The sequence below is a fragment of the Colias philodice genome, chromosome 26, assembly GCF_061535455.1.
Source record: "Colias philodice isolate Cphi_HAF_F1 chromosome 26, ilColPhil1 Martin Lab GWU primary, whole genome shotgun sequence".
In the NCBI taxonomy this organism is placed as follows: domain Eukaryota; kingdom Metazoa; phylum Arthropoda; class Insecta; order Lepidoptera; family Pieridae; genus Colias; species Colias philodice.
The window spans coordinates 9,772,000-9,794,795 of record NC_143111.1 but is presented as its reverse complement, the minus strand read 5'-3'; the positions used below and the strand labels follow the sequence as shown (position 1 = coordinate 9,794,795).

Below are 22,796 nucleotides of genomic sequence, written 5' to 3'. Positions count from 1 at the left end.
CTTGTAGAGTAAGAGCCAGGCAAGTAATACATATCTTATTGACAAGATTTGCTATTAATCGATTTAATGTATTTTGTGATAATATTATTTACTATATTATGATAACTAATACTTGACTATCGTAAAGGGTTATTTCAGTTTTATTAGACTATCGATTAAAATTACGTGCTATGGAAATCTTTAAAAGATCATCTTTCGCTGAAAACAAAGCAAACGCTTAAAAAGATTGTGGGAACTTGATGGACCCTTAGATTTTGGTGACGAACACGTCTTCCCATCATTTGCCATTTATAAATGCTGTAATTTGTAATGTTCTACGGTTATATTTAGTCTCGTAACATTTGTGTGGTTATGCATGAGATCCTTATTTTGGGATTAATTTTGTATTGTATCTATTACTTTAAAAAATTTTAGTTTCCTCTTTTCCCAGTATTATTACTTACAAATTTTGTTTAAAGAGAAATTACATTTGAAATACAATCATACAACTTGTAAATGTATTCAAGAACATTATTTTCAGCATAAGCACATACATATTATGTATGTACATGTACATATTATATCTTCATAGCACGTGACATACTTCCCGGTGGCAGTGTCTTACAGCGCATTTACACATTCGTGTTTCCATTCGTTCGTCACACGGAATATTCGTGTACGAATGTCGTCGCGAACTGGTAGTTCACACATTCGTAAGTAGTTGTAAGTTCATGTTCGCTAATTTATGTGCTCTTTTATTTGCTCCGGAGTCTATACCCGAGGTGCAAGACGAATAGCGAGTGCACTATTTACACAGGCGTGTTCGTTTTCCTTATTCGTACGAATGTGTAAATGCGGTATCTTTATTATATTATTATAATTAAGTCGTCGAGCGTAGCTTAGACCACTTCGATTTATTGTAGAAAATATTATTTTTAAGTATTTATTTAATACTATGTACGGGCTGTACAGTACTATTTAATATTTTAATGTTATCCTATTAGATGTTTTTGGTTTTATATCGATGTTATTATGTACAATATAAAATAATAAATATATCGTCGTGTTTTATTGTTATTAACCAATACTTCTGGAGGTTTAAATTTTCTTTTAATTGATAAGGAAGAAAATAAAAACCAATATACTTAAAAATGTTATATATTTTATAAGTATTTACAAACTTAACAAAGTAATAATTTTTTATCATTATTCGTACATAATATTACAAATGTAAGACTACATAAGCTCAACGCAGAAAATATCAGTAAAACAACATGACCACTTACATGTCCTTTCGGCGGACTCTCAGTGGCCAGTTAAAATATATCATTACATAATAGTGTGGGTAAAAGTTTACTTTATTGTACAGTCACGAGCAATAATATATGCCTAGGGGGCGATGTGCAAAAATATCTGTCACTAGAACAAATTCAATAATATATGTCTGCCCGTATACAGCAAAAATATCTGACATTATTAGGCAGCATAATAAAGTGGCATCAAAATTATATGACGAAAATGTAGAGCAAATAATTGTGACAACCTCTCGAAGCATAAATATGTGACGTCACCTAGGAGGCAATAATATCTGACACAATTTTATATTTCTGTATTGTAAAATATAATTGATTCCTCACAAAAAGCATAAATATGTGACACTAGCTTTCCGCCCGCGGCTTCGCCTGCGTTTTCACAGAAATACCGCATAGTTCCCGTTCATGGCATACATATGTGACATCACCTAGGTGGCAATAATATCTGACACAATTTCATATTTCTGTATTTTGCATCGATTCCTCACAAAAAGCATAAATATGTGACATCAACTACGAAGCAATAATATCTGACACAATTTCATATTTTGCATCGATTCCTCACACAAAGCATAAATATGTGACACCAACTAGGTGGCAATAATATCTGACACAATTTCATATTTCTGTATTTTGCATCGATTCCTCACACGAAGCATAAATATGTGACACCAACTAGGTGGCAATAATATCTGACACAATTTCATATTTCTGTATTTTGCATCGGCTCCTAACAAAAAGCATAAATATGTGACATCAACTAGGAAGCAATAATATCTGACACAATTTCATATTTCTGTATTTTGCTTCGATTCCTCACACAAAACATAAATATGTGACATCAACTAGGAAGCAATAATATCTGACACAATTTTATTTTCAATTTAATATTGAATTAATATAAAATAAATAAATTTTATTTTAACTACGTTGTTTTAAAACATGATTACCATATTAATTAATATGTGCCGTCGTTGTATACTACATATTGTATGTCTAGATATTATATCCTACTAGCTTAACACCCGCGGCTTCGCCCGCGTTTTCAAAGAAAAACACGCATAGTTTCCGTTCCTGTGGGATTTCCAGGATAAAAGCTCTCATAAGCGTTAATCCAAGTTACCTTCTATGTGTTTGCCAAATTCCATTGTTTTGTCTTTTATTTGTGTGAAAGAGTAACAAACATCCTTACATGATACGAACTTTCGCATTTATAATATTAGAAGGATATCATATCATGACAAAATTAAAGTATTCATATACTTATATGAATACCCACTTGGGTAGATCTATTTTATTTGAAGGTTCAGTGTAACCTTCGTGTATTATTTAGAAATTGTTTTTTTTTTATATTTGACGTTAGCGGCGTTTGACACGATTGCTCCGTTATTCATTTGCATTTACCTATAATATTGCTATTATTTTATTGAGTATCAAAAATTATGGCAAATTATCATATTATCGTAATTTCATTTAAATAAAAAATATTTACAAAATAGAATGTGTCTTTTGTTCATATTCTTACCCCAGCAAAATACAAAACACTAATTCAATAAAAAAACGTTTGGCCTTTTTAAAATCCTATCCTATCTTATCCTACTAGTCCTACTATAATCCTACTTCCTATCCTACTAATCTAGTATTATAAATGCAAAAGTTTGTGAAGATGTGTATGTGTGTGTTTGTTACTCTTTCACGCAAATACTACTGAACCGATTACAATGAAATTTAGCAGACATATAAAGGGTAACTTGGGTTAACACATAGGATAGGTTTTAGCCCAAAATTCCCACGAGAACGGGAACTATGCGGTATTTCTGTGAAAACGCAGGCGAAGCCGTGGGCGGAAAGCTAGTGTCACATATTTATGCTTTTTGTGAGGAATCAATTATATTTTACAATACAGAAATATAAAATTGTGTCAGATATTATTGCCTCCTAGGTGACGTCACATATTTATGCTTCGAGAGGTTGTCACAATTATTTGCTCTACATTTTCGTCATATCATTTTGATGCCACTTTATTATGCTGCCTACTAATGTCAGATATTTTTGCTGTATACGGGCAGACAGATATTATTGAACCCGTTCTTATGACAGATATTTTTGCTAATCTGCAAATAGTAATATATTTATGCTTCTGACTGTAATCATATTGTATAAATTATTATTGTACAGTGACAGGTTGTATTAATCTGTGGTACAATCTCATATATTTATTTAAATTGATACTGTCAGAAGTTAGATTCTTGACAAAAATTATTGTTTTACTTCAAATTCAAAATTCAAATTTCTTTATTTGCAGAATGTAGATTTACAAAGATGTTAGGTAGGTACATATTACATAGGCTTGTTCACTCAATAGATTGCGATGTTGTTTTTGCTTGAGCAATTTCTACATTGTATTTAAGCATTATATATTTATTTATTATATTATTAGCAAAGCATAAATATATTGTATGTCTTAACAGATCGCACAATCACTGTGAGGGAACAAATGGGAGTATGTTTATTTTATTCATGCACCCTCCCTTTTGATTATCATATTATTTTTTACTCAACAGGCAATTTATAGATTGCGAGAGAGGTGAGTACCATGGACCTGTGTCATCAGGTGTGTATGTGGCGGGGACTGTGTAGGTGTAGGTGCATGCGCATTCGGCATTGCGCGCGCGCGCGCGCGTGTGTGTGTGTGTGTGTGTGTGTGGGACGGGGGGGGGGAACATCCGTAAGCGGTGGCTCACGTGTATATATACGCATATGGTGTATGCGTATGCGTGTGTGTGAGTACGGGTACGCGGGACGGTTCACTCGCGGCGCAGGTTGTCGAGGCGCGCCTGCAGCTCGGCGTCCGCGTCGCTGAGCGGCGCGCCGTTGGCCGTCGCCGGGCGGCAGGCGGCAGGCGGCTCACTCGCGGCGCAGGTTGTCGAGGCGCGCCTGCAGCTCGGCGTCCGCGTCGCTGAGCGGCGCGCCGTTGGCCGTCGCCGGGCGGCAGGCGGCAGGCGGCTCACTCGCGGCGCAGGTTGTCGAGGCGCGCCTGCAGCTCGGCGTCCGCGTCGCTGAGCGGCGCGCCGTTGGCCGTCGCCGGGCGGCAGGCGGCAGGCGGCTCACTCGCGGCGCAGGTTGTCGAGGCGCGCCTGCAGCTCGGCGTCCGCGTCGCTGAGCGGCGCGCCGTTGGCCGTCGCCGGGCGGCAGGCGGCAGGCGGCTCACTCGCGGCGCAGGTTGTCGAGGCGCGCCTGCAGCTCGGCGTCCGCGTCGCTGAGCGGCGCGCCGTTGGCCGTCGCCGGGCGGCAGGCGGCAGGCGGCTCACTCGCGGCGCAGGTTGTCGAGGCGCGCCTGCAGCTCGGCGTCCGCGTCGCTGAGCGGCGCGCCGTTGGCCGTCGCCGCCGTCGGACTCGCCGGCGTTTTCGCTGCAACCAACACAATGCATTGTTGTAACGAGTTTCTATACACATAATGATTTTACTATTATACATTCGCACAATCGCTTAGAAATATTTCTAACTAAAGAAATTACAGTTTCGATCATAGATATTAATGTTCTGGTTGGACAAATGTGAAATATTAGTCTATTTATTATTTTCTCTTTTAAATTACCTAAGACAGCATTTTATTTTATTTTTCACGCAAAATAGGCGCTTGACGTCGAGTTGCGGAGAAATGCCAGTATATTACTATTATTTACCTGAGACAGCAAGAGATCCAGTGGCTTGAGGCAGACCTGACAGTGTGTCGGTGAGCTGCAATCCCAACTCATCCAGAATTTGAGATACAACAGCATCACTGTAGAAATAGATAATTTGATAAGAGAAGATAAATTAAGAAGGTCTATTGCTTTTCCATTTTAAGTAAATTAATTATAAATGGATATTAAAGGTGTTATTTGTTGCAATACTGACTCCCAACAATAAGTCAAACAAAATTATATGATTAAAAAGATAGAAAATGAAGCACAATATACCTTTCCTCTTCATCATCATCACCCTCCATTGCTTCATCAATTGAGTCATTCATCATCTCCTCCTTCATGTCCATTATTTCTGATTGTTTCTCAAATTCCTAAAAGACAAGTTTTCATTTATCTTATTGAATTAGTAGTAATATTTGCCTGATGAGTGTTCTTGTAAGGGCTGATTTTTCAATCCTTGGTTAAAACTTATTAGTAGAATAATGTATGAAATTACTAGTATTCTAATTGCCCATATTTGACAGTTTACTTGACATTTTAATATTATCGTGTAATACTTTATTGGATGGATAAGTTAAGATAAGTTAACCAAGCATTTAAAAATCGGCCCTAAACACAATTTCTAAATTCTATGATCTTAACTCTTATATTTCCTAAATATTTGTTAAACTAACAAAGAACAAGAAAGCTAAGACGAACCTGCAATATCTTCTGTATCTGCGGCACATTGAGCTGGCGGTTCATGGAGGCCATGGCGCGCGTGACGCCGCGCATCGCCTGCGCCATGCTGCTCTGAGACTTGAGCGTTTGGATCTTGAGCGACACCGCCTGGATGTTGGCCTTCATTATCATGAACTTGCGCACATAGCGACGCGTGCGAACCAGGTCCTTGGCCATTATTTTCACAGCATCCTGCAATTAGTGCTTTGGACTTATAAATTTTACAAAAATGTATTATATTATATCAATCCTTAAAGTCACTGGAATGAAAGGAAAACACCACCAAAATAGAGTTAAGTAAAAGAAGGAATTATGAATAAGATTTATTTTTATGTTTCATGCAAAATATTAGTGCAAGAAGCACAAAGAAGACAATGTAAATGATATTTGCACAATGTAAAATCGCTTAATCTATAATCACCATTCCCTTTACACACAACACAATAGACATTTGTATAATTTTCCTTCAAGAAGTTCCTATTTTGTCTGAAAGTGCCACAAGAAACAGTTAATTATTGAAAAGTTAGTGCAACATACCATCTGTCCGTCCTTGGCCAGTTTCTTGATGTCGGCAATGACCTTCTTCTCCTGCTGCTCCATCTTGAGGCGCTCGCGGTCGAGGTCGCGCATGGCCTTGTTCAGCGCGCGCTGGTTCTTGCGCAGCATCTCCTCGGGCGTCATGCGGTGTCCGAACAGCCACTCCATTCTACTTGCTTCTAATACATTCAAATGAAAACGTCATGTCTATAGGTCCAGTAAGCTGCTTGTTCTTTTCGTAGTGCTTGTTTAGTTCGTTTCATAATTATTTTCAACTGTTTGGTTGATGTAACATTAATATTAAAAAGGTCTTACCTGATGATGGATAATAAAGTTAATATTTAATTGTATATATTGAGTGATGATTCATCAATCAAAAAAGTAGTATAGGAATAATATTCAGCTTCGTCATATAGCTTAACCTTTGAATTTGATCGCTGCAATAGAATAAAACTAAAAGATGAAAATATTAAAGGAGTTTTGCATTAAAATAATTAAAAAATATTAATCAACACAATGAAACATTAAACATGTTTACAAATTACAACATACAATTTACAAATTACAATGACGGATGACGTCAAAGTTCTAACTCATTTTTTTGTCAAATTTGAGAGGAAGTCTTTTGGTCGCATTTTTGCTCTCAATAATTATTATCGTTGTAGGTTTGCCTTCAAGACGATACTTAATTGAATTTTACGCTACAAATTTATTTTTTACATATCTTTTTTCGTAAAAAAAAACGTTATATAGTAGAATTACTTGAAAAATATTCCACCACAATACCAATGCTACTGGGACGAAAAAAATCTTAAAAAAGAAATATGTCAATTGACTGATGTCAATTCATAATGTCATTTAACATTTTTAACCAGGACGCGGGATTCTAAATGTCATAAACTGTTTTTGAACTTTTTGAATAATTCTTTCAGCAGGAAATTGTGAGAAATCTCGATTAAGTTTATTTATCAAATTTATTGCAAAATGAGTGATGATGATGTTACTATTATGGAAGTGGACGAAGCAGGACCTGCGCCTCCCAAACCTTCGACGACGTCCAGTAAGACAGCACATTTACCGTGGATAGAGAAGTATCGTCCACAAACATTTACTGACATAGTTGGAAACGAAGACACCGTATCTCGATTAGCTGTGTTTGCAAAAGCTGGCAATGCACCTAACATCATAATCGCTGGCCCACCGGGTGTCGGAAAAACAACCACTATTTTGTGTTTGGCTCGAGCTCTTCTCGGTTCCTCGTTTAAAGATGCAGTTTTGGAACTCAATGCCTCAAACGATCGTGGTATAGATGTTGTCCGTAATAAAATTAAAATGTTTGCGCAACAAAAGGTATGTTATGAAGTTAATAGCAAAAAATCTTGTTTAATAAGCATAAAGTCAATGAATGGTAAAATGCATGTTTTTCGTGTTTTAGGTGACACTACCGGCAGGCAGGCATAAGATTGTTATCCTGGATGAAGCAGACAGCATGACGGACGGAGCCCAGCAAGCTCTCCGCAGGACTATGGAGCTGTACTCGAGCACCACAAGGTTTGCTCTGGCGGCTAACAACAGTGAGAAGATCATTGAGCCTATCCAGTCCCGCTGTGCTGTGCTCAGATATTCTAGACTTACTGATGCACAGATATTAGCTAAGGTTTGTTTTAAGTCTGATTTTAAATAATTTGTTTGTTGAATAAAGTATTAAATCTTTTTAGAATCTTTCCAGAATCTAACAGATGCAGTTAATTCTGGAACTCTATTAAGTAGTAGCTAGATAAAAAATTACTTAATTAATTATGTTATCACATGCACTTTATTTCTTAAATAAATTAGCAATTTATTGTCATAAAAATAAAAATTTAAATTAAATGTAAAAACCATGTTTTAGGGTGTTTAAACTATGTACAGATATTAAAGTTTATATTATGTGAATGTATGATATGTATGAATTATTTGCTAATTAAATGATTATATTATTTCACAACTTAAACTTTGTATTACAGGTTATTGAGGTGTGCAAGAAGGAAGATTTGTCTTATACGGAAGAAGGAGTGAATGCAGTAGTGTTCACAGCGCAGGGTGACCTGCGCTCAGCGCTTAACAACCTGCAGTCCACCGCACAAGGCTTCGGCCACATCAGCCCCGACAATGTGTTCAAAGTTTGTGACGAGCCCCACCCCATGCTGGTCAGGGGGATGCTGGAGTCTTGTATCAAAGGAGATATACATGGAGCTTATAAGGTAATGTTAATGGGGAATAATTGGATTTATTTTAAGTTTTTTCACAACATTTAATTATAAACCTCGAGTATAATCAAATATTTCTACAGCTCATGTGTTTTCTAATGTATACTTAAACTACTACTGTAAATTTGTATCTTAATCTGTCTAGAATTTTTTTGTCAATGAGAAACAAACATTCATATGCCCATCCTTACAAACTTAGTATTTTTAATATTAATTAGCATTAGGATTTTTATGACATAACAAGTTTCTGAAATCTGAATGATTTTTTTTTTACTAAATAATATATATTTTAATTTTAGTTTGTGTATAGTAAACATTTTGTAATTATCTGTGCCTTTTACCATACATAAACATAAACTAAATGCAAATGTATCACTCCACAGGTGATAGCGAAGCTGGTGAAGCTGGGGTACGCGGCGGAGGACATAGTGAGCAACACGTTCCGCGTGAGCAAGACGCTGGACGCGAGCGAGGAGGTGCGGCTGGCGCTGATCCGCGAGGTGGGACTCACGCACATGCGCGCGGCCGACGGGCTCGGCTCGCCGCTGCAGCTCGCAGCAATGCTCGCTAGGATGTGTCGCGCAGTTACTGGCGCCCAGGAACTGTGATAGTGGTGTAGTGTGGGGTAGTGGACAAGTGTGGTGATGGTGGAAATGTGTGGAGATAGTGTCAATCGTTCTTCTGGGAGATTGTTAAACTGTTGGAATTTTAGAAAATGTTATAATATAAGAGATTGCCGTAAAATATCTAGTATTATGCCAATGTTGGTTGTGTGATACAAGTTGTAAATGAATTGGGTGCAGGATATGTTAGATGTTAACTTTGTATTGTATCCATAAACAGAATAAGTAGATTGTAATTTTTTATGTTAAAATCTAGACATTGTTGACCTTTGTCTGTAAACAACAGATGAATTATTATTGTGTAATATCTAAGTTAAATTTAATAAATTAATTTTCTAACATTCAGAAAGAAACATCAGTGCCAAAGCTATGTGAACTTGGCAACAGACTTAAGAGCGTTACTCCCGTTCAACGCGTACCGGCCACAGACATGCCACAGAGCAAGTAATATAGGTAGTACCGGCCGTTACTGAGCGCGAGCACGGTATTACGATAATGTTTATTGTACTACTGTGGCGCGAGTTCATTTGGAAGCCATATTTAGAGCAATTTTAAATACATAATTCGTTGTTAAAAAAATACACATGTTTACTAAAATTTTATTGTAATTCTTAAATTTATTTATTTATTTATTTATACAAAACCATTCCTACCATTACAGTTTACCCAATGCGATAGGGAGGTCAAATTTACAATACAATTTATTCATTAATACAAAAAGAAAAAAAAAATTACATTAATTAAGATCATAATATACAACCGCTACAATTATGTTTGATATTCTAGTCAAATATTATAATGATTAATACATTATATATAAAGCTGAATAATTCACTTTTTTTAATAATGTCAAATTTAAAACATTTAAATTAAAATATTATACACTTACTTAATGTAGACACAAACAAAATAAAAAATACCACGCATTTAAAACAAAAATCACACGGAACTATTTCGAAAACTACAAAAATATGCGTATAAGTGGATTGTTTTTTAATGTAAATTTGTGTATTTTTGCAGCCAAGAACTAGTAAATTAATCGGTTTATTGAAATATATTAAAGCTTCGACCATGAACTCCAAAAACGGCGTGTAAAAAAACCTTTATAGTGGGAAAACTATACGAAAAATGTTTTTCAATCAAGAAACCAATTATGAAGTGGCAAATAATAATATATAAATATAATTACTTAAAACTTAATAAGTCATATTTTTTTCGTACTTCTGAAATCAGCATTTCCGGCTATAATCAGATTCTAGGGCATGAAATATTTCGCAAAAAAGTCGTCCCCCGAAATTGCAAATAACATTTTTTTCCCATAGTTTCTTTGTAGTTAGTTGATTGTAGTGCATTTTTATTCCTTATACATACAAATATTTTTCCACTACGAACCTCTTGAACCATTTATCAGTCATTTTTAATCTTGAATGAACAGAAAAAATTCAGAAAGAAGACAGCAAAAAATTTTTGCTATATAACTATAAATGATTTTTTTTCCAATACATACATCTTGGACCATTTATCAGTCATTTTTAACGTTTATACTTTGTAGTAATTGTATTCTCTCTGAAAAATATATTTTTTTTTTCTATTCAACATCAAACAAAAAGAATTGCACTATTTTATATCTACTAGAAACAATAAAAAAAAAATTATAAGCCAAAAAAAAAAAATTATAGGCAGTAATGCCTATAATTTTTTTACACTACAAACAAAACGTTTCACTACTTAGTTACTACATCATATCTAAATCTTTCAAATGAACACAAATGTGTTCTTTTTTATTTGCGTGCCAAGTTCACAATGCCCATAGCCAAGTAGCAGAAAGTTGAAGTAAAAATGAATGAGGCATTATAAGTCATAACATAGATCAATATCATTGAGCTAGCTGTTAGATAAAAGAGAAAAACTATTGAACAGCTAATTGCCACAGGTTAGCTAATCTATACATATAATAAATCTATAGAAGGGTCAATTCTGTACATTGAAAATATTGAAAAAATAAATAGCAGGGGGTGTTACTGGATCGATACCAAACCCAAATATGTGAATAAAAAAATTTTTGTCTGTCTGTATGTGAAGACATCACGTGAAAACAAACGGTTCGATTTCGATGAAACTTGGTATAATTATACCTTATTATCCTGGGCGTAAAATAGGATACTTTTTATCCTGGAAAAATACGTAGAAAAAAAATAATCTTAATTTTTCAGTTTTATCCATACACGTTGTTCTGTAGAACCGCGAACACACGTTGGGTATTATAATAGGCCTAGCCGTATTTGGGTCCAATAGATATTTATAAGATGTTATTGTCAGAGTTACTCAAAATGGAGAAATAAACCATCCACGCGAAGACCCACATCCGCGCGGACGGAGTCGCGGGCGGAAGCTAGTTTTATAATAAAATCAATCATTAACCAAGGGTAAAATAAATTCAAATACAGTAGCACAGACAGTAGAGACTCAGACTAATTAAGTAAACACCAAAATTATAGTTAGATGTGTTTATTGGTGTTGAACATGTTATTTTATAATTAAGGCTTTTTTATGTATATAATAAGTGTTGTGTATGAGAGCTGATTTGATTCAATGTATTCGCTGTACCACCTATGTAAATAAATGATATTTTTGCATTTCTGGTCTTTAATTTATTTATGTTAAAATATGTACATAACTCTTACTTTCCATATTCATAAAAAATCTCGCTGGCTGCTTCGCTCTCGTTATGATGAAAAAAACAATAAACTTAGAGCACTTTCTAGGGCCTCCGGACAAGATCCAGACACAAAAATATTATAAAGCTTATTACAGCTTAGCACAAAAATATTATATTTAGTTTATTTGTTATAATTGTTAAACGCGCTAATCTCAAGAACTACGTGTCCTATTTGAAAATTTTTTACAGTGTCAGATAGAACATTTATCGAGGAAAAAATGTAAGTGAAACTTCTTTATGACCTTATTTTTCAAAAAATAATTTACTTTAGGCAACTTTACAGAAATACGTCGAATCACGCGTGGTAGGGATAAGAAAAAGATGGCGCGTAACGGAAAAATGTCACTCGTAACGAAAAAATTTTACACTACATTTTTTTATAGTGTTTGGGAATTGGGCAAGTCGTATACAAAAAGTAGTATAATAAATTAATACAGGTCGTACAGCTGAGTCGGCGCTTTATACCACAGAGCAAGTAGGTATTACACGTAGTATATTATTATTAGTCTGTGGTATTACTTATAGTGCTTTACACTATAATATAGTTTCCAGTAAAAGTCCATCTTTACACTGATTCATCTCATATCACTGATCTCATATCTGAGATATGAGATAGAACAAGAGAAGCAAGGCCGCTAGACCTCACCTTTTTCTGACGGATGAAATGTGGAGGATTGGATAGTGTTAGTACCTATAAATTGTGCTACCATCGTACCGCGTACGACACTACACTCTAGCTTGGTCAATAGGCCAATTTCCATATATCAAATGATCAAGGTTCATAAAAACAGTACTTCACATATTTTCTCATTAATGATTTTCACATATGTTTTAGAATATACCTGCAGTTAAAAAAAGATGTCAGTACTCTCAGGCACTTCCCGTAGGTCATATTTTTTAACAGACACTTAACACTTTATAGGTGTCATAAAAGTCATCGAAATTTCATCACAGAGTTCGATTACGGAGACTTTTTGAGTCACGACCACGAGTCGGACTCTAGTAGATGAGCTTCTGAGATCTATTACTCGACCTAACCTATACCTCGTGTAATACACAAACCTACATATTGAATACAAATAACAAAACTACATATTTTTAAAACATATTGCTAGCCTTTGCAAGCATATTGCATATGCATACGGTCTACTGCTACTGCTCGACAAAACCTAATCTATCTCAGTAAAAAAGTGACTCAAATTGAATAGCTTTTGTCGAGATATTTTCAAACATTACATAGTTACTTAGGTAGGTACGAACAAAACCTAGTCGAGTAGAGTCTTACCGCCTATTGATTAATATTGGTAACAAATTGAATAGCATTTGTTGCTACAATGTTAGAATGAATAATTATTTATCGAACAAAGTCTACGCGATTTCGGTAAATTTTTGTACTTAAACAGATACTTATACCTTTGTAAATTCACGTACGGGACGCGAATTTCAAAAGGCTAAAAATATACCATTAGAGTGAAAGTGGAAATTGAATTGGCTTAGCTTTTGTTTGTGGAAAACTTTACGAAACGGTGACTTTAGGGCGATTAGCTACCTACTTACCACTAAAAAAAAATTAACTAGTTATGTAAGTTTTACAACTTGATAGTATTTTTATTTGCGTTATTAAGTATATTTATTATTTTTATTTATAACTTTTATTATTATCGTCAAATGCTTTTTAGTTAAAAAGAATTTTGACGTGCTTTTGGCACACATTTGTAAAGGTTTTCTTCTTTACTTTACTTTCTGAATATGAGAGATAATATTATTACGTTTTTTTATGTTTAGGAATAAAATAATAAAAGGAGTTTATGAATATCGAATTTTAAAGTCGATAATGATCATTATGACATCAAACGTATGGCTAGATGATGGCTAGTAAAGTTTTAATTACAAATGTTATCAGAAGACAGTGAACCATAATAGTTACGAAGTAACTATTCTCTAATCTGTGATAATAGGCTTAGCATATAGGTGTGATATAGATATGTATATAGCGCAGATATAAATAATCTCGAGTAATATATATTAACTCGAGTAGGTTTTGTTCGTATGTAATGTTTGAAAATATCTTGACAAAAGTCAAAAGCTAATCCAATTGAGTCACTTCTTTTACTGAGATAGATAAGGTTTTGTGAGCAGTAGTAATAGACCGTATGCATATGCAATATGCTTGCAAAGGCTAGCAATATGTTTTAAAAATATGTATGTAGTTTTGTTATTTGTATTCAATAGGTAGGTTTGTGTATTACACGAGGTAGGAGGAATATTGAAACAACAACAATACTATAAAAATATTTTTATTTATAAAAAATCACGGAAACCATTATAAGTAAATTTATGTTATCCTTAATATTATATAGTCATAATATACGAGCAATACATTGAGCATATACACTATGAGAGACACGAAGGTAACTGCTGGTGCACACCGCGGGGCCATCACCGCGTGCCCTCTATCAGCTTATTGTGCTCTCCCATCAGGCTCTGTAACACCCATTTTACATAGAGATTTCTGACTTTTTAACAATAAAATTAACTTTATAACTATAATATATTATGTTATACGCTATACAGTAACGATTTTATAATTAATTCTACATAAGCTCTAAGTTCATTTTTAAATGTGTAAAATATCTGATATGAGAGCACCTATAGTATTTTTTATTACATAGCTATAATTATAGTATCATTTAAAACAGTGTGACGTCTGAAATTTGGAATGCATTGGAACGTGTGTATATAAGTCAGTGCGCATTAGTATTTGCTGCAGCATCAGGTCGTGAAGTGCGTTCGTCGCGCGGCAGTTGAGTGCCGGCCGCCACAGCAAGTAATACCGGCCGCCGTCAGTGCATGACGCGCTGCACGGACACGGGCACGCCGTCGATCAGCTTGAGGTGCTCGTCGCTCAGCGCCTGCGCCACACACACAATCACAGTCACACCACTACACTCGCCATTTACATTTTCATTTTACATGCAAACGGGTGCAATCGACAAAATTTCCAAGCGTGAAGAGGTGTGAGTGTGCCCCATGCATTCCTCTCCAGCTACCGAGTTACTCCCAGGCATACAAAATATCTAATAATTAATTTATCGAACTAGGTTTACTTAGTTTAAACCAACTTTATCGTGCTTATCAATTATCATACTGTATATATACATTTTTGTTCCAAATAACTTGGGCTTATATAAGAGGTCATTTAAAAAATTATATAACTACTATCCCATTTCGCAAGCTAAAAAACATAGGCCAAATTATGAAAAGGTCAGGTTTTTCCTCTCGCCAAGCCCAAGCGCAGTAACAGAATGCGGCTCACCTTGAAGTACTTGACAGTCTTGACGCGCAGCTCACTGGTGGCGGGCTCGTCGCACACGAAGAGCGCCTGCGGGTGCTGCTGGAAGGCGGACACGGTCCACATGTGGTTCACGCCCTCCTCGATCGCCTTCGACAGCGCCAGCGCCTTGTGCACGCCCGTGATCAGGATCATTACCTGACACCGCACACGAACATTTTATAGACATTTGGGGAGGTGACTTAATGTGCCATATATGTATTTCTGAATTCTCAAGTCAACCCAGCGTAATGAAAGTTATTTTAAAAGAAACTGCTGTCGACAATGGACTAAACTGAATTAGTTTATTGTTCTATATTTTAAATTTTCTTATGGAATCATTAAAATTAGTAAATACAGTTGTAACTTGTCTTTCAATGGCCATATCTTATTCACATAGTGTCGAAGTATCTCTTAAGTACCCACCTCCTTGGCGTCCATGACGGTGCCGACGCCGACGGTGAGCGCCTGCTTGGGCACCTTGTCGATGTCGTTGTCGAAGAAGCGCTTGTTGGCTTCCAGCGTGTCGGCCGCCAGCGTCTTGACGCGCGTGCGCGACACAAGGGATGAGCCCGGCTCGTTGAACGCGATGTGACCGTCCGGGCCGATACCTGCAAAGCGAAAACATATCAATTTATTACTCATGCTTTGCATGTATTAATATTGTTGATTTTGATATGATATAAACTTAAATGAAAGAAACTGGGCTAGGAATTAGGCACTCAATTTGCAGTACTATGATTAAACTTTGTTTTGTTTAGCTAATCTATGTGTAGGTAACTAAAGTATGATCTTCGGAATTCGACAAAGTAATCCTCGATTACAAACGTATGACGTATTAGCGAATATTCTACAAATTTTATGCTATAACAATACCTCCGATAAACAGATGTACGCCCCCAGCCTCCTTGATAAGGCTCTCGAAGCGCTGGCACTCGGCGACGAGGTCGGGCGCGTTGCCGTCCAGCACGTGCGCGTGCGCCGGGTCGATGTCGATGTGCTTGAAGAACTCGTTCCACATGTAGTAGTGGTACGACTCGGGGTGGTCACGGGGAAGACCTGAAATTGTGCACAAATTATTAATTTCTTCATCAGTAGTTTTGTCTTAGGTTAGATATAGTAGTTTCATGAAGAAGGTATAATTACTCATTCCTAGACAAATAAAACTGAGTTGTATTGTACCGTAATGTTGTAGTTATGTATTAGCTTAAAAAAATTGTTGTTAGTCGGCTCAATTTAATTAAAATTCCCTTACAAGTTTTTAAATTATTAAGTATTATCTAACTTAAAAAACATTATTTTATAAAGTTATATGAAATCAGAGGACCTAAAGTATGTTTATGTTCAAGAAATTGAAGCGATAAGTATACGTACCGACATACTCATCCATGTTGAACGTAGTGACGTACTTGAAGGAGACCTTGCCCTCGCGGTGGAAGTCGATGAGCCGGCGGTACATGCCGAGCGGCGTGCCGCCCGTGGGCAGGCCCAGCACGAAGCGGCGGCCCGGGCCCGGCGCGAACTCCTTGATGCGCTGCAGCACGAGCCGCGCCGCCCAGTCCGCCACCGTCGCCGCGTCGTCCAAGATTATCAGACGCATGACTGATGTGTTTTACGCTATTTGTGGTAGAGTGATTTCGGCCTGAAACTTCCTGAAAAATGTAAAATTGGCTATAAATTTAAAGAATTCTTGTAGTGTAAAATAACCCAAAAGTATGGGCGCGTACATTCTCCTGTAAAAATTAAAATATTTTTACAGGAGAATGTACGCGCATAGGTACGCACATAACATTAATAAGCTCCTTCTGTGTACAAGAAAAAAAGGTGAATACTTATAAGACTTTTATGAATTATTGTTCTATATATGTATGTGTATGTAATTTAAACTGGTTTAAAAATTATTGTTATCTAATGTCAGTAATGTATGATATCTAAGTCCAGAATCAAGATTAACGTTAACTTAAAACTTAAAATAATAAAGCTTCACTTTCGAATGAAACTCGCTCTCGACTCCGTCATTGTTAATTTCCTACTACCTATTTCAAGAATCAAGGACAATGGGTCGATTCTGATAGGTCACGGGTCATTGAACTCTAATAATCTGAAGACAATTTGAAATGGTATTATTTCACTGTTCGCATATGGAACCATAAAAGCCATAAAACATACAAAGACCGCTTCGCTTTAGTAAATTTCTTTGATTCTGGTAGTAGGTACTTTAGTTACTGGTTTTTACTGGTTTAGTTACTGGTTTACTTTAGTGACATAAAATATGTATTAGTTACTTAGTGATTTTATATTTGAATATTGTCATGGACCAATATACTCGACTTGTGTATATTGGTCCATGATATTGTTCTAAGATTAGCAGAGGGTGGCATTATCTTTGCTGTGGTACTAGTGTCAACAATATCAGTGCGTATGACCGGCGCGGGCGACCGCGGGCCTCGGCACGCGAAGTGCAATCCACTCGCTGAGTGGGGAGATAAACAAGTCGTCGACCTACATAATAATATAAATAAAATAACAACAATAAAATAAAGATAATATTTGATCTAAAAGTATTTTTATTTATGAAGCAATTTTATTACAGCTAAACAACAATTGATTGGTTGTAATTATGTATTTGCGGTTCTACATAGAGCCTCCTTTGCTCGTACGCCCTTATGCGCTATGTATTCCGTGTTGGTCTTATTATTACTCTGTGCTGTTTTCCTACGATTAAGATCCTTTTAATGTTTTCACCAAATGACAGCATGGTTCTTGAAGATTTTAGTATAACCATATAACATACCTGTTAAATTAATTTAATTTGTAAAATTTTAGATTACGCGGGCAAAATGCTAGTTTGTTCTATAGTATAAAAATAACAAAATCCGGTCTATAATAGTAATGAACACGTTATAATTAAGTATGCATATCTACCTATTACAAAAGATCAAAACATGCAACATAAATTTTCATTTAAAAATTAATCAAAACTAACCAAGTATAAATTTTTATTACAAATTCGTTGTTTGTTTATACTTTGCTGAGTGCTAAATCGTTGGACCAGTTTTGATAAGATTTTATGTAAAGATAGTTTGGAGAAGGTAAGGATAATTATGACATTATCTTACTTTGCTATTTAAACTCTACACTACTGGGCTAGATGATATCCATCTTACCTTAGATTACAAAATAAAAGTATTTATTTTATTTTGTAATTTTTACCATATAAAAATTCTATAATATTATGTAAAGCCAAGCAACTAGTAAGTTCAGATGAAAATCATAAAATCTATTTTCATAAATAATTATTGTACTAATAAGACACCCTAAAGTCTAAAGATTAAGAAATGTTTTTAAGCTAAATAATATATTAATATCATGTTTTGAAAGACTGACTACTTAATATTTAATTATTATAAGCGAATGCCAAGAAGCTTTATAAAAATAATAAACTCCGGTATACCATCTAACTATACCTTTTTATAATAAATAAAAGTAATATAATATACGAAGAGATACAAAGAATCAATTTTAAGAGACTATTTATTTAAAAAAATGTTTGGATTTTGGATTTTCTAAGCTCAAATGGCTTCCCATTCGACTTCGCCGAAATACTCATATCCTTCACCTCCTGTACTGTGTTCTGTTTGATCCGAAAACACCGCAATATTTAAAAGAGAGATTTGAGTTCCTTGTGTCTAATTTACACCCAATTCGATCTTCAAATAAGTCTCGTCTGGTCGTACCGGGGCATGTAAATCATATTTTTAATTCTTCCTTTACTGTGCGTGCCATCAGGCTATGGAATGATCTACCATTAGACATAAGAGAAGCTCAATCTCTACTCACATTCAAAACACTGCTGAAGCGATTTTACCTGTCCAAGTCATGAACTCTGATCTACCTGTTTCATTTAAGTTAAATATTGTTGTATTGGTGCTGTCACCGTATGTGTCTGTTTTTCAACTAGTAAGTAGCTCATTTCTATGTGTATGTATATATGTATATATGTATGTATGTGTATATATGTATGTATATAATAGGGATGTATATATATGTACTTTGTATTTGTATTATTTTATCTACGTATACTACTTTTATGTATGTATGTATGTGTATGTAGGTTTATGTAAGTATATGTATGTAGGTATATTATGGATGTATATATGTTCGCTGTGTTTATACTATTTTATTTATGTATTTTAAACTATAAATGCACCTCTTGCCCATAAACTAATACTTACACTGTTTTTCCTTGACCACCAGGTTGTCTGGAAGAGATCGCTGTCTTAGCGATAAGACCGCCTGTTGTGCTCAACTGTGTCTATTTATTTTATATATTTACTTTTGTAATTTTTATTTATTGGTGCACAATAAAGTATTTTTGTTTGTTTGTTGTTTGTTAATGTCTTTTATTTAGCGAGTGATTAACCTTTAAAAGAGGTCACTAACCTTTTTCGCAGTCGGCCGGTTGTCGCGCTGTCTCTCTGTAGTGTGAACACGGACTATCGCCCTAATGTGCTCTAATCGTTATAAAACGAGTTCACCCTGACAGTAACAAACCGATCACCTATTTATTTACTTTTTTATCATCGGTTTATATTGCAATAATAGATATGAATATGAATGATATCTCGTACGGACTGTCACGTCAACAGTCAATTATGCCCATTGACTTATTTACGAGCGACCAATCGGAGACTTTAGCGTATGAACTGCGTTGTCATTGACTTCATACGAAAGTCGGAGCGCCGCGAATTTTAAAAATAATTTTCAAGCTGTACTTAATTTTTGGACAAATATAATCAGCCTAGTCGTAAACTTAAGTTAGTAAGTTAATCATAACTCTTTATATAGTATGAGCTGAATATTGTTTAATATCCTTGCAATGTGGCCAAAGCTATGTTCATAGGTAATTCTGTTGATAATTCATTCATATACCACCAGACGACCCGTACTACAGACATTTAGTTACCTTACGTTCGCTTTTTATTGTACTTAGGTACCATAAATTTTAAATAGGTATATATTGTGGTAAATATGGCTATTTTTATTAATATACTGACAAATAATGTATGTACACCCAACTCTAACATTAATTTGAATTACCGTAAATAAAACACAAAAAATATTTTAATAGTTTTTTATTATTATAATAGTACTTATGTACGAGATTATATATGAACGTAGGAGCTTCAGTAACGAATTCCGACAGCATTTGTAACACTTAGTCATTCAAGATCCAAACAAACAAGTTTCCACTCTCCTCATGGACAAACATCCCAACAAACAGACAGACACCAAGGCCCGCCTCGCACCTTTCATTTAACGCTACCTATCACTAGACACTAACATTGGCTATATTGTTTAATACATACGTTAATGTTATCGCACAGTCAGCGACTAAAACAACCACGGTTTTGTATCAAGTTAAAAAATCAGAACATCTTGCCATTTACAATAAAAATGTTTTAAACAAAATATCATTTAATTATTCTAACTAAATAAATCTATATTGTGCGTGAGCGACCTAACTAGTGATAGTCGTCAAATTTCAGTAAAAATATACTTTACAACTACATATAAATAAATATAACTCGTAATATCGAGGGGACTTCAGTTAACAAGTGGTGATGTGGGCTTTAATATTAAGAGAGAACGAGTATTAACAGTTGAGCCCCCCGAGTGCGGTGTGATACAGATTCAAACGAAATAACTTTACACATGCGCCACAGGTCCACAACTCACAAATCACAGGTTTCCTTGGCCAACATTCAACCTCCAACAATAAACATATTTCTTAAATTAGATTTTACAGTCTAATTAAAAACTCGTAGCTATTTAGCACTGTATTAAAACCGATTAAGCAACTTATCCACATAAAACAAGAGGAGACACGCCATTGCCAGAGGCACACACCAAACATACTCTTTGAGACATATTTTAATAATATTACTATCCAGCTACTTTTACAAGTTTATTTCTTAATAATATCATATAATCATCAAATTACCATCAATTCTCGGAAGTTATTAAAAGTTCAATTGTAAAATTATATTTGTCATATTTAAAATCCACAATATTTCAAAAATGTTAAGTATTTGTTAATTTCTTGATACTATAAGACGAAGTAGAGCCGACATGCAAATTAAAGAATAATTCAATTCAATATTTTAATTTATAGTCCTGTAGTGAATGGGTTTGTTCACGTTCAAAAAGTAAAAATTAGCTCCAACAATTTAAAATCTAGATGATATCTGTCACCTTTGTATAATGTTTAATTTGACGTTAAAAGTAACACATAATAATTATACTTCCGGATTAGCAACTCACCTTCGACAAACAATTACAATACCACAATTCGTGTTTACGAATTAAGTTATAACAGGAACTATGCATTAACACAACTGTGGAAATGTAAGAGCGTTTCGAAGTTAGTTACGTAACCAAATATTTTTGAATGGAGAGACAGAAATATATAATAATAATAATATGAAATAACAATGTAAAATTTCGCAATTTTGCTTCATAATATACGAAGCACAATACAGCTAACCATGTACATCTAACTCTTATAATACAAATTCTAAAATAGCGTCTCTTTTCACTTTTATTCATAAATATCATGATGTTTCGTAGTGGGCCGTTGAAACCCAATGTTGATCAAATACGCTTGTACATTAGCAGTTAAAATATTATAATAACAATTATTATGACAAATTATTAAAACAATCAACAGAACCAAAATCATTCTCCTTTCGCACTGTGACATTGTACGTTACAGATTTAAGATCTGTCTAATAAAATTCTTACACAAACAGTTTATAGAAGTTGCGTTTATATTATATGAAAATTCCGTATTTACACGAATCGTTTCACTTTTGCACACACAGTTCACTTTAGTGGGGCAGGTATCGTCCCGGGTACACGTGGTGATAGTTGAATGGTGGGGCGAGGGGCTGCGGACGCACCACCAGGGGTAATGGTACTAGTGACATAGATGACATGGCTGGCGATGGCATGCCAACCATCGCGGGCGACATCGGTGACATGTACACCATGCCGGGCGACATGGCCATCCGGGCGGGTGATGACATTTGTGATGACATTGCAGGTGAAGACCTGGGCATCCGGGTGGGTGACATTTGCATCATGCTTGGTGACGAAATTTGCATCATGCTTGGTGACGACATTTGTATCATGCTTGGTGACGACATTTGCATCATGCTAGGTGATGACATTTGCATCGTGCTAGGTGATGACATTTGCATCATGCTAGGTGATGACATTTGCATCACGCTAGGTGATGACATTTGCATCACGCTAGGTGACGACATTTGCATCGTGCTAGGTGATGCCATTTGCATCGTGCTAGGTGACGACATCGGCCCCATTGCTGGTGATGACATGGACACGCGGGCCGGTGAGGACATCGGTGCCATGGCCCGCGAAGACATGGCCACCACAGCGGGCGACTGCATCATTGCCGTGGACATCGCCATGAGGTGTCCCAGCGAGGGGTTCTGTGCGTGCGCGCTGCAGGAGGGCGCGGAGGGCTTGGCGAACGTCGCGGTGCTGTTGGCCAGCACGGCGCTGGTCAGTATGGAGGGCTTGAGCAGCGGCTTGCTGGTGCTGGTGGTGTGTG

The 22,796-nt window shown here is 35.7% G+C and overlaps 3 protein-coding genes across 6 annotated transcripts; 1 reads left to right on the top strand and 2 right to left on the bottom strand.

Annotated features, from left to right (window-relative positions):
* Window positions 1-3,437: 3,437 nt before the first annotated feature.
* Window positions 3,438-6,806, bottom strand: Vps2 (vacuolar protein sorting 2). Of its 2 annotated transcripts, none has more exons than XM_089711327.1 (6): window positions 6,554-6,806; window positions 6,239-6,417; window positions 5,681-5,893; window positions 5,255-5,352; window positions 4,979-5,076; window positions 3,438-4,703 (listed from the first exon to the last, which is right to left on the bottom strand). In XM_089711327.1, exons 2-6 carry the CDS (start codon window positions 6,404-6,406, stop codon window positions 4,600-4,602), a joined length of 681 nt encoding a protein of 226 aa, XP_089567453.1. In that variant the 5' UTR covers window positions 6,407-6,417; window positions 6,554-6,806; the 3' UTR covers window positions 3,438-4,599. The 2 variants fall into 2 exon arrangements, with proteins under 2 accessions (XP_089567453.1, XP_089567454.1); XM_089711328.1 differs by having other exon boundaries at window positions 6,239-6,414.
* A 291-nt stretch (window positions 6,807-7,097) lies between these two features.
* Window positions 7,098-9,721, top strand: RfC4 (replication factor C subunit RfC4). Its single transcript, XM_089711326.1, has 4 exons — window positions 7,098-7,588; window positions 7,674-7,895; window positions 8,245-8,481; window positions 8,871-9,721. The coding sequence occupies exons 1-4, from the start codon at window positions 7,223-7,225 to the stop codon at window positions 9,093-9,095; spliced, it is 1,050 nt and encodes a 349-aa protein (XP_089567452.1). The 5' UTR covers window positions 7,098-7,222; the 3' UTR covers window positions 9,096-9,721.
* A 4,389-nt stretch (window positions 9,722-14,110) lies between these two features.
* Oscillin (glucosamine-6-phosphate isomerase Oscillin) lies at window positions 14,111-19,830 on the bottom strand. 3 transcript variants are annotated; one of them, XM_089711563.1, is made up of 7 exons: window positions 19,604-19,830; window positions 17,559-17,662; window positions 16,535-16,812; window positions 16,037-16,219; window positions 15,587-15,771; window positions 15,146-15,319; window positions 14,111-14,741 (listed from the first exon to the last, which is right to left on the bottom strand). In XM_089711563.1, exons 3-7 carry the CDS (start codon window positions 16,758-16,760, stop codon window positions 14,673-14,675), a joined length of 837 nt encoding a protein of 278 aa, XP_089567689.1. In that variant the 5' UTR covers window positions 16,761-16,812; window positions 17,559-17,662; window positions 19,604-19,830; the 3' UTR covers window positions 14,111-14,672. The 3 variants fall into 3 exon arrangements, with proteins under 3 accessions (XP_089567689.1, XP_089567688.1, XP_089567690.1); XM_089711562.1 differs by lacking the exon at window positions 17,559-17,662; XM_089711564.1 differs by lacking the exon at window positions 17,559-17,662 and having other exon boundaries at window positions 14,111-14,313.
* Window positions 19,831-22,796: the final 2,966 nt, after the last annotated feature.

Coding starts and splice junctions, on each gene's coding strand:
- RfC4 (XM_089711326.1), top strand. CDS start 7,223: ATGAGTGATGATGATGTTACTATTATGGAAGTGGACGAAGCAGGACCT. Junction 7,589..7,673: donor AAATGTTTGCGCAACAAAAG/GTATGTTATGAA, acceptor TTCGTGTTTTAG/GTGACACTACCGGCAGGCAG. Junction 7,896..8,244: donor ATGCACAGATATTAGCTAAG/GTTTGTTTTAAG, acceptor TTTGTATTACAG/GTTATTGAGGTGTGCAAGAA.
- Vps2 (XM_089711327.1), bottom strand. CDS start 6,406: ATGGAGTGGCTGTTCGGACACCGCATGACGCCCGAGGAGATGCTGCGC. Junction 5,894..6,238: donor TGGCCAAGGACGGACAGATG/GTATGTTGCACT, acceptor CACTAATTGCAG/GATGCTGTGAAAATAATGGC. Junction 4,704..4,978: donor TGGATCTCTTGCTGTCTCAG/GTAAATAATAGT, acceptor TGTTGGTTGCAG/CGAAAACGCCGGCGAGTCCG.
- Oscillin (XM_089711563.1), bottom strand. CDS start 16,760: ATGCGTCTGATAATCTTGGACGACGCGGCGACGGTGGCGGACTGGGCG. Junction 15,772..16,036: donor CGTACATCTGTTTATCGGAG/GTATTGTTATAG, acceptor TTCGCTTTGCAG/GTATCGGCCCGGACGGTCAC. Junction 15,320..15,586: donor CCGTCATGGACGCCAAGGAG/GTGGGTACTTAA, acceptor GTGCGGTGTCAG/GTAATGATCCTGATCACGGG.